Source organism: Gekko japonicus, unplaced genomic scaffold, assembly GCF_001447785.1.
Source record: "Gekko japonicus isolate JY-2015 unplaced genomic scaffold, Gekko_japonicus_V1.1 scaffold648, whole genome shotgun sequence".
Classification (NCBI taxonomy): Eukaryota; Metazoa; Chordata; class Lepidosauria; order Squamata; family Gekkonidae; genus Gekko; species Gekko japonicus.
The window spans coordinates 479,809-494,013 of NW_015169193.1; the positions used below are offsets into that span (position 1 = coordinate 479,809).

The 14,205-nt window shown below is 45.2% G+C and overlaps 1 protein-coding gene across 3 annotated transcripts in view; it reads right to left on the reverse strand.

The window, feature by feature from the left end:
• Nucleotides 1-397: 397 nt before the first annotated feature.
• The window catches only part of ELK3 (ELK3, ETS-domain protein (SRF accessory protein 2)), a 71,850-nt gene continuing 58,042 nt past the window's right edge, over nucleotides 398-14,205 (reverse strand). For all 3 annotated transcript variants that reach the window (XM_015416282.1, XM_015416280.1, XM_015416281.1), the window contains exons 4-5: nucleotides 10,925-11,047; nucleotides 398-538 (exon numbers count right to left, since the gene is read on the reverse strand). In XM_015416282.1, coding sequence (XP_015271768.1) covers nucleotides 440-538; nucleotides 10,925-11,047 — 222 coding nt within the window. In that variant the 3' untranslated portion in view covers nucleotides 398-439. The remainder of the gene's footprint in view (nucleotides 539-10,924; nucleotides 11,048-14,205) is intronic.

Genomic DNA, 14,205 nt, shown 5'->3' on the forward strand with positions numbered 1-14,205 from the left:
TCCTTTTTCAACCTTTATCTTAATACTGGAAAATATAAAAAATCATTTATATAACATTATGCAAAAGAAGGCACAGCCGGTTATAGTTACAAAAGCACAATGCATAATATGCAGAAATACAAGATTTAAAAGTTTCACATCCTTTAGATACTGTTTTTGCTCTATTAAGAAAGTACTTCATTAACAGTGTTCAACACTTAGAGCTAGGATATAAAAAATTATAACTCATTTTAATGCGCAACAGATTCTTATACAAAAAACCCACTGTTTAAAAAATGCTAAATAAACACATTAAAAGTAGATCATCCATGTAATGAAAAGTGCAAACCATAGTAAAAGAGGGTTTTCATTGTGTCCTCTGTCACCAGAAAAAAATGAAACCCATCAGAATGGCTGTGTTAAATCCAGTTTGTTAGCGAGTCCTTTGATTGCTGAGACATCAGGATTTATGAGCATTTGGAGAAAGAAGCACTGGCGAAGAGGCCCCATCCAAGCTGGGAATTGGCACTGGGATGTGACCATTTAGCAGAGTTGGAAACTGCAAGAGGAACAAAGGGAAATCCTTATTGTCTATTAAGCACTCCATACCTACAGCTCTAACTTAGCCTTCTTTGGGTGGTGATTTCACAAATATTTCCTCTAAAGTGAAACTGACGTTGGAATTTTGCAAAAGGAAGGGTGCACATGTGTCACAAAAATATTCTACTGAGAACTTTGCCAAATGTACGACTACTGCAATGGAGAAATGCCTGTTACTATCTGATCTTCAAGGCATTAATTAGAGTAGCTTCATCTGGAAACTTCAAGGAATTCTAAGAAACTTGGAGGGAACTGAGAACTTCCAAGCCGGCTGAGTCAGAGCTGCACTGTGCGCTTGTCCCTCCCTTGTAGCAGGTAATTTAAAGCTCTGGTGTGGCCAGAGAGGCAGGAGACAAAGCCTCTTGGGCCCTGGCCTAGTGTCTGACGTGTGCCATGTCAGTGGAACCCTCACCACCCGCTTGGAATGTCCTCTTGGCTTCCTTCCTGTTTGAAGTCTGCAGTGGGAGGACTTCCTGGGATGTTTTTTGTAAACTGATTTTTTTAACCATTTACTTCATGTTGTAAGCAGCAGCGGCTCCATGTCCCCACTGTGGGCAAAAAAAAGCAGGATAAAATATTCTAAAACATGAACAGAAAAATCAAGATTTTTTTTAAAAAACACAGGAATAGACCAATGAAGAACATCTTTTACAACACCCTCTACCTATAGGTAAAGGTAAAGGTTCCCTTGCTCAAAAGCCAGTCGAATCCGACTCTAGGGTTGCGGTGCTCATCTCCGTTTCAAAGCCGAAGAGCCAGCGCTGTCCAAAGACATTTCCGTAGTCATGTGGCCGGCATGACTAAACACCAAGGCGCACGGAACGCTGTTACCTTCCCACCGAAGTGGTACCTATTTATCTACTTGCAATGTCTTGCTTTCGAACTGCTAGGTTGGCAGGAGCTGGAACTAGAGACGGGAGCTCACTCCGTCTTGCGGCACCTGGGTCTCGAACTCCTGAACTACCGACCTTTCACAGCCTGCAGTTCAGCGTCTTAACCACTTGAGCCACCGCAGCTCCTCTACCTATAGGTATGGACTGGTAATTTCCAGTTTTGTTTCTGTCTCTGTCTTCGCTCTAAACTGGCCCTTCCTGGCAACTAACCTCCTCCCCTTCCTATATGTAATGGTTGAGGTAATTTTGTTTCACTGCATCTGAAGAAGTGTGCTTGCACACAAAAGCTTATACCTTGAATAAAACTTCGTTAGTCTTAAAGGTACCACTGGATTCAAACTTTGTTCTAACAAACGAAAAGCTCTGTGTAACCAAGATCCCTCCATATTTTGACAAACACGGTTCACATCATGGCATTTTCCCACCTCACTCACTCTACCACAGGGGTGTCAAACTCATTTATTACGAGATCTGGATCTGACATAAATGTCACTTTGTTGGACCAAACACAGGCAAACCCAATTAGCAATATCTTTAAAATAAAAATACAAACACGCTTTAAACAAAAGAGCATAAGCAGAGCCCTGCTGGATCAGACCAGTGGTCCATCAAGTCCAGCATCCCGTCTCACACAGTGGCCAATCAGTTCCTCTGAGTCTACACAATATTCCAAATAAGGCCACCCCACAGATCTGTAGAGGGGCATTACAATATCAGCTGCTTCATTCTCAATCCCTTTCCTAATCAACCCTACCTTTTTTCACTGCTGCAGCAGACTGGGATAGAACACAAGAAGCCATGCTTGGTCGGGCCAAAGGCCAAGCCTTGAAGTCCCCTTTTGGGAAGGAGGCGGTAGCACCTCTGCACAATGCACCCAGTCAGCATTTATCACGTTGCTCAGCAAGACGGCACTTTCCCTTCTCCCCCCCCCCCTCCAGAGATTTGGTCCAACTTGGGATGCTGCATGGGAGACCGCTCCTCACAGACATGCTGGTCCAAACTGGGTGGGGAAAGGGGACAAGCAAAGAGGCAAAGCCCATAAAGGGAGCCCCCAAAGCAGTTGGCATAGTTGCCACCAACTCTTACCTTCAGCCTGAAGTCAAATGAGGAGAGGGCAAAGTGAGAAAACACACCCAAATGGGCTGGAGTGGAAAGCTTGAGCTAGTGAATGTACAGCGGCGGCAGCAGGCCTGAGCCAGCAGCCACCTGGGACATGGATTGGCTTCCCACACAGAGACCAACGGGCATTACTGCAGCAGGGGTGCCCACAAAGTGGTGGCTCCCAGCATCCGAAGAGCTTCCCTGAGAGAAGCAGGGCAAAGAGGAACGAAGACTCAGGCACCCAATCCCGTCCTCTTGCACTCAGGATCCCGCAGCCCACTGCCACCAGCTCCACAGCTCCAGGGTGTCCCCTGCCTCCCCGCCCTTGGGCCCCTCTCCTCCTAGCCTTTGCCCAATTGGCCGCCCGTGCTTTGGGTCAGAAGCTGAGCTGGGAAGGCAGCCAGCGACGGGGAAAAGGGAGAGAGATGTGATGACTGAAAGAAGAAAAGGAAGCAGAGAAGCTGATGTTGGGGAGGAAAATTGCTGGGAGCTCAGCGGTTGTGGAGCAGAGCATCAGCAGGGAGGAGGAGGAAGGAGGTTGCTTGCAGGCTGGGTAAGACCCCTGGATGGGCCTGATGCGGCCCATGGGCCATATGTTTGACACCTCAGCTCTACCATCTCACTTTGCATGATGTGTAAAAGGCTCTTAAAAGTTGAGCATGTTTTAAAAAGACTGCCCCCTTATAGTAATTGCTTACATGACACACAGTTTTCAAATGTCTATTGTTTAATGCCACAGCTTAGTCTTTACAATGCCACGAATCTCTTTCTGGTGTTCACAGCAACAGACTGAAACAGCTACCCTGCTGGAATGTCATTGGTGAAAACCATTTCCTGAAGAAAAGAAGGACAAAGGCAGGGGGGGGGCTGTCTGAGGCTACCACCCACTCTGAGCAGCCAACTCTAACTATCCCCTCAATGCCTCTCCCCCCCACGCCACCCCCACCCCCAGAAGAAACGTGAGAATTCAGGAAGCGCCTACTGGCCATGTGCCGCTTGTTGTGTTGTCTTTAAAGAGGCTTCAGGATAAAGGAAGCGCAAGCTGACAGTACTTGGTGCCCTCCAAAATCTATAGCCCAACCTCACCTCACTGTATAATCAGTCAAGGAGAAAGATATTTGGGTGGGGGGAGATCCAATGTCAACAAAAATGCATATGCTGTCAGTTTAACTTTTGCCAGTTTTTACACAAAATGTATCCTATAGGGGAAACGGTGTCACAAATTCGTCTGTAAAATTTTCATTCTGTCAGAGAATTGTTCCAAAAATGGATGTGGCTTTTGCATTTCATTTTCTTTGTCTTCATACACCTTCTACAATCCATAGGCAGCATAGTTTGCATCATAATTTCAATCAATGCAATTACCTTTCTATTTAAACTGCTGTTGTTTCACAGATGAAAATAGAGACTGTAGGAGCAGCCCAACCCAAAATGTGTGTAGAAGGGTTTTTTCAGCCTACTGTACACTGTGTCCTAGAATAGCCTGTCCTGCACCGATTACAAAGCAAAAAGGGTGTCTTTCAAAATCAACCAAGCCTATAAAACTGCAGTCTGGGCACTACATGGGCACTGGCCTGATGATACCGCTGAGGGAAATGCTTGCATGTAGCACTAACAACGCAATCTAAGTTCTAGACAATGACTAGCCAGGGCTGAAACTAAAAGAAATGCAGCCACAAATATTTTAAAAGGATCCCCAAAAATCTCTTGCTATATCCAAGTAGGAATAGTGACTCCTTCAGGATAGATATCAGAAAACAAAAACTATTCCTGGTCTATAGCAACAGCTGGAGCATATGCATCTATTATGCAACATGCCTTCATTAGCTAATAAGGCATCTTCTGACACACCACAGCCTGTTTGCTGATTTCTCCACTTGCCCTGTCTTGTTCTGGCTATGACTTCAGTTCTCTTTGTTAAGTGTTTACGTACTAACTAACTAACTTGAAAGGTCCAAGGGTCTTCCCTGAAGTTGTTTGGTGCAATCATAAGGCAAGTAATTACCAAACAAATTATTATATAAATGCTTGGTGCACAGATAATACCACTTTCCAGTTGTGCCACCTTGCTATTGTGTAGACCTTTCTTGCAGGGTAACTGCAGCTCTGAACAAGTCTCTCATTGCCCTAATTATGTTTCAAGCTTTCAAATGCAGAGTTCGTTAATTACATTCCATAAGAGATTCTCCCAGTCAACCTGCACCATTGAAGTAAGCTGACTAATGCAGAACTGTCTCCTCTCTCTGCTGGGAAATGGAAGTTGCTTTACCTGTATGTCAACCTGGACAAAACTGGTTTCACCATTCCAGGACCTTGTGCACCAAAATTATCTCTCTAGTGGAAGTCTCGGTAACAGCTCCCTGCCTCCTCATGAAGGAAGAGCCTCCACAGGAAGTCAAGCATGCTTCACCTGGTCTTTTATCACTGCTTTTGTCACTTTCTGTCCCCAAACCCCCACCTGTAACCATTTCATTTTGGGGGAGCCAAAAATGACCCTTTGGAATAAGCAATTACACGAGGTATAGATTCTGGTCCCTTTTTTTCTTTTATACTCTATAAATAGACATTTTATTACATTTACACACAGGCTTTCTGGACACATGATGACTTATTCCTGCTTTTCTTAGCAGTCAATCTGCTAGCATGAGAACCACGTTGAGCACAGGGCTTCTGCATATCTTTCCTCCCTCTGCCTTTTCCCAGTTGCCACATCAGTTTATTTCCTTACAGTCATCAAGATTTTTGAGCAAGGATGCTGTTATCATTGGTTGTGTCACCGCACCAGCCTCCTTTTTTCTCTTTTGTCTTCCCTCCCTCCCTCCCATTTTTCCAGTTGCCACGTTGGTTTATTTTCTTACAGACATGCCTTTTAAAAAACAGGATTTTTGAATGAGGTTGCTGTAGTCAATGGTAGTTTCAAGCCACCAACCTCTTTTTTCCCTTTTTCTTAGAAGAGGAGCTAGGCATATGCAGTGTTCCCTGGGGGGAAACGCCATCCATTCAAAGGTTCACCCCAATATTTGGACATTTGGTGCCACACACTGGCTTTAAAAAGGTTTTCTGTCAACAAACAGCAGGCAAACAGAAAGCAGCCAATTGCTCGTCCATCTAGACAACTGCTTTCAGGCAGCTGGTACTTACTGTTCAGTCATGTACAGGTCTCTAGCAGGCCAGCAGGAGCTGCTCTGCAACAGTTCCCACCAGAATCGACAGTGATAACAAATATCCCCCAAACCCATAAAAAGTTAAACTCCCACAAAAAATAAATACAGTGGGGGAGGCGACTGAATATATCTAGGCACAGGTGGGGCAAGTGATGCTCTGTCTTCTTGGTGCTTGGGGGGGGGCAACACTGGGAGGGCTTCTAGTGTCCTGGCCCCACTGCTGGACCTCCTGATGGCACCTGGTATTTCTGGCCACTGTGTGACAGAGTGTTGGACTGGATGGGCCTTTGGCCTGATCCAACACTGGCTTCTCTTATGTTCTTACGTTTATCTTATAGAGCAGGTATCCCCAACATGGTGCCCGCCGGTGCCATGGTGCCCCCCCCAACATCTTTTCTGGCACCCGCCAAGTGTTTTGAGGAAGTAGGTGAGGCCACATAGGCCTTTTGCCCAGCAAGGCTTCTGACTGGCTGTGCAGATTTTAAAAATGTGCTTTGGAAGTAGTTGCCACCACAGCAGAGGATCTACACTGTCTTACTCAAGTTAAGCTCTGTCGATCATTTTGTAGCTGGCTCCACCTCTTGTGGCAGCCATTTTGTTGGTGTGCCCACCGTGCCGTGTCAGAATTCCAAATGTGCCTACAGGCTCAAAAAGATTGGGGACCCCTGTTATCAGTATTAGGGATTAAAAAAAAAGACTTCACAAGGGACGAAATCCTTCTTTCCATGGAGGAAAGGGCGAGGGGTTGGGGTGTATCAAGAAAGCCAAGCACAAAGAGTAAAGGCTGAGAGACCAGGAGAAGCCAAGCCAGCCCCAGGATTGGGCTGGGCTTTTTTTTTTTCTACCAGTATTTTTTTTCTCAGGTTCGTTGGACCCCAAAAATTCAGGATTTCAGGAAGTTTAAAGCCTGAGAATCGGCTGGGCTGGGAGGAGCAGACTGTTCCTGCCGGCTCAGCTTAGGGGTGGCTTCTTGGGTAGCCTGGTTTAAACCGGGCTGCAGGAGAAGCCAGCCCCAGAAGCTGCTGTGCCACAGGGAGCCGTCTGCTAGCCACAGCACAGCAGATCCTGGGGCCAGCTTCTCCTGCATTACAGTTTAAACCATGCTGCAGGAGGAGAAGAAGAAGAGAAGAGACTGGACTTATACCCCACCTCTTCACTACCCAAAGGAGTCTCAGAGCGGCTTACAATCTCCTTTCCCTTCCCCTTCCCCAACAGACACCCTGTGAGGTAGGTGGGGCTGAGAGAGCTCTTTTGAAAACTGCTCATGAGAGAACAGCTCCGAAAGAACTTGTGTCTGACCCAAGGTCACACCAGCAGCTGCAAGTGGAGGAGTGGGGAATCAAACCCAGTTCTCCCAGATTCGAGTCTGTGCTCCTAACCACTGCACCAAACTGGCTCTGTGTGTGTGGTGGGTAGAGACCTCCCTGCTGCATGCAGATCCTGGGGCCAGCAGTTTAAACTGCGCCACAGAAGAAGCCACCCCAGCCAGGTCTGCGACAGGGAGAGACCTCCCCGTGGCACAGCAGATCCTGGGGCCGGCTTCTCCTGCATCGCCAGGTTTAATCCGCGCGGCAGGAGAAGCCAAGCCAACCTCAGGATTGAGCTGTATTTTTTTAAACCTATATTGTTCTTCTTGGGGTCTACTGGACCTGAAAAAATCCCAGATTTCTGAAATATTCCAGATCTGAATACCATACCAGTACTTGGAACTGGGATTTTTCAGAAATACCAAAAAATTTCAGGTCCAATGGACCCAAACCTAAAAAAATTGCACACCCCTAGTTCTGTCCTGTTTTACCATGCATTCCTCTGGATGTTAAAAATTAGGCCACCCTGTTTTGTATGTTAACATGGCTGATACAGCACTGAAATAACTGCCACATAGCATCTGCTTTGGCCCTTGTATATACAGCTAAACACAGCATCAATGTGGCAGCTCAAACACAAACCTCCCTTCTGTCTCATCATAGTAGCTCTTCTTCCCGCTGCAGGGGAAAGGAGGTATAGCTGGCACATTGTTCTGAAAACAAAAAGAATCTCAGCCATATGCATACAGAAATGGGAAAGGAAAAAATAAACTCTGGATTCGGACTCCTCAAAAAATGGGAAGGAAGCTCACATTGTTCTTCAAAGCCCCTCCCCGCTTCCATAATGTTTGGAAGATGTCTACATCTTGTGAGTTACTAATATCTGTGCACCCCGTATCAAGCAAACAAAGCTTGGATTTCTGTGCGGCCCAGCAGCGAGGTCAGGATTTTTTCATATTTAGGGAAATTCCATAAATATGAAAGAAAATACTAATATGTAAATTCGAAAAAATAAGGATAGAGCCGTCCAAAACTGGCATTGAGCATTCTCTGGGCCCTTAGAATGTCAAAAGCAGCTGACAGTCACATGAGCAGGGGGAGGGAAGGAGACTGGCCTGCTCAAGACCCTAACAACTTGCGGTATCTCAGAGAGGAACATCTGTGTCAAGGGCAGGGGATCTTTTCCATTTGGATTATTTCCCCCTTCCCAGTCATTCCTCACTGGGCCCTATGCACGTGTTCTTTTAATACCCAAATACATTTTTTTAAATACAGAAGGCTCTGCTTTGCCCTCAAAGTGCAAGGCTATCGGTGGAAGAGAACTATCAGTCCTCACCTAGCCTTTATTTTCAGTGAAATATCTGGAGAGTTGATTCAGGTTCAGCTGCTGTTGCCACTTCTTGTTCAGTTCTTAAAAAGAACACTTTCCCTACACTAACAGATTTGTCATCTCGACCTTTCTCTGAACCACATATTAGTCAAATAAGGCTCCTTGATGTGATGGATCCAGATTCCCTTTTCACTTCTATTTATCACTAACATTTGCTGGATGCACTTGGGTCTCACTACAGGGCAAGTCTCTAGATGCTTCTATCTGATCCTAACAGGGCGTCTCTAATCAAGTGTGCAAAGTGGCAAAACACTAAAAATAAAAAGTTTATCTGAGGTGAAAGAGAGCTCTAGGATGGTTATGTAGAAGGTCACATCCTCAGCAAGAACTGCAGTACTTAGTACAACAGGGACAAACCCTTTTTTGTATTTGTGCATCGTATGTTGTAGTTTTGGGTCGCCTCCCCTTGATTTTCCAGTCTTTTTCCTTCGTTGCCACCTTGTGTGATTTAATTTCATTTCTTTTTTCTCATCATTGGAGAGTGTGCACTCATTGAGCAGGAAGGGGGGGGGACCCACAAACTAGTTTTTTTGTGATACTGGGGGGGGGGTTGCTACCACATTTGAATGGATATAGCAGAGAAAAACAAACAACACATACAGTTTTTACTGAAGAGGACTCTGACCCAAGTTTGATTTGTCTTTTCTGCTTCATTGAAACAAGGAATAGAAGGCATGAAAAACCTAGATACTTGAACAAAACATGCCACAAAGATGCTGCTATATAGGCTTGGTTAATAAGCAGCTTGTTGTTGTTGTTCAGTCGCACAGTCGAGTCCGACTCTCTGCGACCCCATGGACCAGATCACGCCAGGCCTTCCGGTCTTCCGTCGTCCTCTGAAGTTTGCTCAATTTCATGTTCGTTGCATCTATGACACTGTCTAACCATCTCATCCTTTGCCGTCCCCGTCTTCTTTGACCTTCAATCTTTCCCAGCATCAGGGTCTTCTCCAGTGAGTGCTCCCTTCTCATTTGGTGGCCAAAGTATTTGAGCTTCAGTTTCATTATCTGGCCTTCCAGGGAACAGTCAGGGTTGATTAGCAGCCAACAAAGAACACATGACCGTTCAGAGGCACCATGCTTGGTGATTTAGGATCATAGTGGTCCAAAACTATATCTCCATCAGTGGCAAAGTATCTCTGCAATCACATTTGCTTTGCTTGCTCCCTGACAGCAATCTGCTAATGTTTAGCTAACTGCTCACCTGTTAACAGGCTGGTGAACACGATTTGTCCTGCATCAGCCAAGCAAGCTATACCAGCCTCTGTAGTGACTGCACGAACATCTCTGCCCTCTCTCTTTAGGATAAGGGTGCAGAGACCATTGTCAGGGACAGACCAAGGGTTAGCAGAAAGTCCCAGATTCAATCCCTGGCATCATCAGTAAAAAAACAAGAATAAAAGAAGGATTGTTTTGTTGGTGATGTGGAAGATCTCTCCCTGAGCTTCTGCCAGTCAGAACAGATAATAGTGACCTTGATAGACCAATGGACTGACTCAAGATAAGACAACTTCATGTGTATTCATGTAACCCATGCTTGCTGTAGACCTTTTTCCATGAGACATGGAATATCTAGAAATGCTCCCCTTGACATAGCTTTCGCTATGGCACATTGACAGCTTCGTCTCCCTGTGTCCTTCTGCAGCAGTGATGCAGGCAGCTTTGAAGTATAAACTGTTTGGCCTTTAACTTGGAATGAAATATCATACTGCGGTTAATTGTGTAAGGCCCATGCACTATCACTAACTCTGGCAAGGATGGGAGTTATTTATGCTCTTGGACTATCAACAATGTAATTAGTAGGGTTGTCAGACTCACCTGGAGAGTTTGGGGGTGGAGCCTGAGGAGGGCAGGGTTTGGGGGGGAGATGGGACTTCAATGGGGTATAATGCCATAGAGTGCACCTTCCAAATGGCCATTTTCTCCAGGTGAACTGATCTCCATCCCCTGGGTATCAGTTGGAATAGCAGGAGATATTCATAATTAGCCATCCTTTGACCAGTGCAGTACACATAGCTGCATGTACCATGCCACTCCAACAAGCAAAGTTTAAAGTCCTCCTCCAGCCTAAGGAGCCTTCCATAAAGTTAAGTGAATCTCCAACAGAAGACACACTTAAGCTGGAGGAAAGGATCCTGAGGGCTGGAGGAACATGACTGTATAATGGGGGTTTCCTCCTCCTTTTGACTCTGGGAAAAACCCTGACTGTCCATTACTGTACTGGGTACAATTCTTGCTCTTTGTTAACAGTCTCACTGTTAACAGTGTGAGACAATCTCTTATTTTCTGAAAGATGGAGGGGCATCACTATCACTTTTGCTCATCAAGTAAGTCTGTTTTCTTGCCTGATGTATCATAATGGAATTATGAAACCAGAGACAAAAATTTCTAATGCAGTACAAACTACTGTCCTGAAGAATCCAACAGTTACCTGGCATATATCTCTCAGGTAAAGCCAGAAAGAACCACCCATGAGAGTAGAGTTACCTACCTGAAACAAGGTATTTGGTCCTTGCAGCCTGGCAGGACTCAAAGGAGCGACAGGACTGAGGCTGCTCCAGAAGTGAATGCTGGACAGCAGTGGACTTGGGGTCAGCAGCAATCCATTTGGGGTCTGCAAGAAAAGTCACACCAAATGTGTTTTCATCCATCTTTCACCTTAGTCATGTCTCAACATCTATTAACATGCGGAGTGACACGCAGAAGACACTTTCTTTGGTACCATCTTAACTTGCTCAGTACTGTAGTTTTGAAACTCCTGTGCTCAGAAACTGTTTTTCCTAACCTCACAACTGGATTACAAAATATTTCAAACTGAGCTTTGGTTGAATATTATCGTTAAGTTCTTAATTAAAAATGTTTGAACACTGTCTTTCATAACCAAGCAATTACTCAAGTTGCCTCGACTAGTGTTTGGAGTCAATGGGCCACACCACTGCTTTCAAGTGGATTCCCTGGTGCCTCTGGGCCAGTCTAATGCAACTCTCTACCACTACAACATGTTGGTAAGGGGTAAGAAAAAGGGTGACTGTGATAGAGATATGCAGAAGTATGTCTGCAGCTATCTTAAAGGGTAAAAACTGAAATAAAAATCTGGAATATAAATGTTTGGGGGCTCAAAAAGTCTGTATCTTCTAGATTAAATAAGACATTGGAAACAATTGGGACCTATTCCACAGTCACCTGTGGGCTCATGATTCTGGCATTTTGCCAGACATCAATGCAACTGGTCCTAGAGGTATGCATAAGGTTGAACCTGAGACCTTTAATCATTTGACAGCTTTCCCAAATGGGTCAGAAGATGTACCTGAGATCCCAGCACTTCCAAATATCTCAATTTAGGTGCAATAAAAGAGAAGCTAAATCCTTAGTTATGCTAAAAAGACTGCAGCTCCCCCCTTGCCATTCCTGTGCTTAATCTGCAATGATACACGACTTACTATAAAAATGCCAGCAAACATAGATGCCTGCATCCCCACAGAACGACACACCACAGCAAATAACTTTCTCTTCACTAGGAGGGTGTTTCCCTAACTGTAACTGTTCCATTTCTGTGTTTGTTGAGTCACCACTTTTACAGCCTCCTGGTTGCAGCTGCTTGTTGGGGGCAGAACCAGCACCTTGTTTGGTGAGGCTATTCTTTTCCACGGCCACATATATCTGAAGGCCTCTTCAGCAAACTGCACTCATCCCTTCCTCATCCCATGAATGTGTCAGCAGATTTTGGTGTTGGCAAAGACAATCAGCTTGACGTATGCGTTCTTTCCCACATTATTTGTGTGTCAATAAATTATCGTTTTACATTATAGGTATAAATATAACATAAACAAATACATACATACAAACATAACAGAAACAAATAATTGCTAGCCGTGATGAAAATGGGTGGCTTAAAACAATGCACACTGAGAACATATGGGAACAAAAAGGAACTGAGAAGGGCATCTTGGTCCCTCCCGATTGGTAAAATTGACAAGATGAGGCGGGCACTGTGCATTCTGACTGGCAGTGGTTTTTCCAGGCTCTGAGACAAAGGCATATCCCAGCCATGATGGCTCTGGTCATTTATGTCAAATGCCAGGCAGAGAGAGACCTGGGCCCCCAAAGAAGGCATCCGTAGTCCTTCCTGGTCACATGGCTGCCTCCCTATCCGCATCTGGGGAGGCAGCTGAGAGAGCAGATCTTGCAAAGATCCCTAGATCTTTAGACTTAGGTTACCATATAAAGGCAAAGAAGTCCCATATTACATTTTATGCCAGAAATAGCCCTCTCATTTAATCTCTAAGAGCTAGAGCAGTTGGCATATTTCATACAACAGAAGATGACACTGCCTGCCAGAACGACCCCAGAGGCTTGATCCTGTGTCAGAAGTAAGTCTCACTCACTGGGGTCAATGGGACTTCCTCCCAAGCAAGCGCGCAGATCATCGCAGTCATGCCACACAACCCCCGAATGCAAATTTATTCAGAAATAAGCCCCACTGTGGGCGGTGTAACAAACTCCCACGCAAGGGTGCACTGGATCTCTAACTAGCCCTGCATGGCTTTTTCTGTGCTCGCTGACTGCTATTTTCAACTGAATGACTCATGAATGAAGCTGAAAGTTCTCTAAGCAAGCAGCCCACAGCTCAGAAAGCAACTGTCAGGTCATTTATTTTTAAAAGAGCCACAAACTCTCAGGCTTTTGTTCCCAAAATAACTGTGTTTCCTTTTTTAGTGTCACAGAGCGAGTTGATCACTGTTTGGGGCTCACTGTTCTACTTCGTGCCTTCTAGCATGATCAAAACTAAGCTCTAATCAGTGAGATGCTGGAATCTCTCTTTTTTTTTTAAATAGGGGATTTGAGCACGCTGCATTTTCTAAACCAAACATGGATTTACAATGAATGGAACAGAGTCCCAATTATTAATATTTCAATCTGTAGAGAAGGAAGACCACAATACTCACTGAAATCCAGGTATTCCCATCAGGAATTAGATTTCATAATGTTACAGAGTATTAAACTTTCCCAGCATAAAGCTCAGAATCTCACATTCCTTCTCCATAAAAGGTTGTAAGTAATCATGAAGTTGGAGTAAGATCTGGGTTAAGGAAGGATGTCTTGAACGAATGATCATGTTGAAATCTGACACGTTTGGAGTGGCAGGGGTCTTACATTTTCCTCGCCTTCACTGTTCAGCTGCAGTTCTGTAGCCTTCCTGCAAATGTCCATCATTCTCTCAGGTCTGATTTAGTTCCCAAGTTGCTTTTAACAGGACACAGTAACCCTGGGGTGATTTTACATCTGCTTCGTATGCTGGATGTCTGAACACACCCCTGTATTGGAAGCTGGTCTTTATCCAACTGCCCTGACCTGGATGGCCCAGGCTAGTTCACTCTTGTCAGGGTCTCAGAAGCTAAGCAGGGTCAGCCCTGTCTCTAAACAGAGGAAGGCAATGGCAACCTACCTCTGAATGCCTCTTGCCTTAAAAAACGGGGGGGGTGGGGTGGCCATAAATCAGCTGCACTTTGATGGCACTTTCCACTAGCATTTGCTATTTTTGCTTGTGTCATGATGTATGTTAGATCTCACCATGACAGGCAATGTTCAAGGAATGTATCTTCTTTATAAAATGACACTAGTAAGGAAAGCCCGTCGTGGCGGTAGACGACGGGCCCTAGATAGGAAGGAAGGGCGAGTGGAAGGCAGGAATGGAGAAGAGGAGGTAGAGAGAGAGAGAGAGAGTTAGATAGGGGGGAAAGAGAGAAAGGGGGGGGAGGCAGAGTGGGGTTA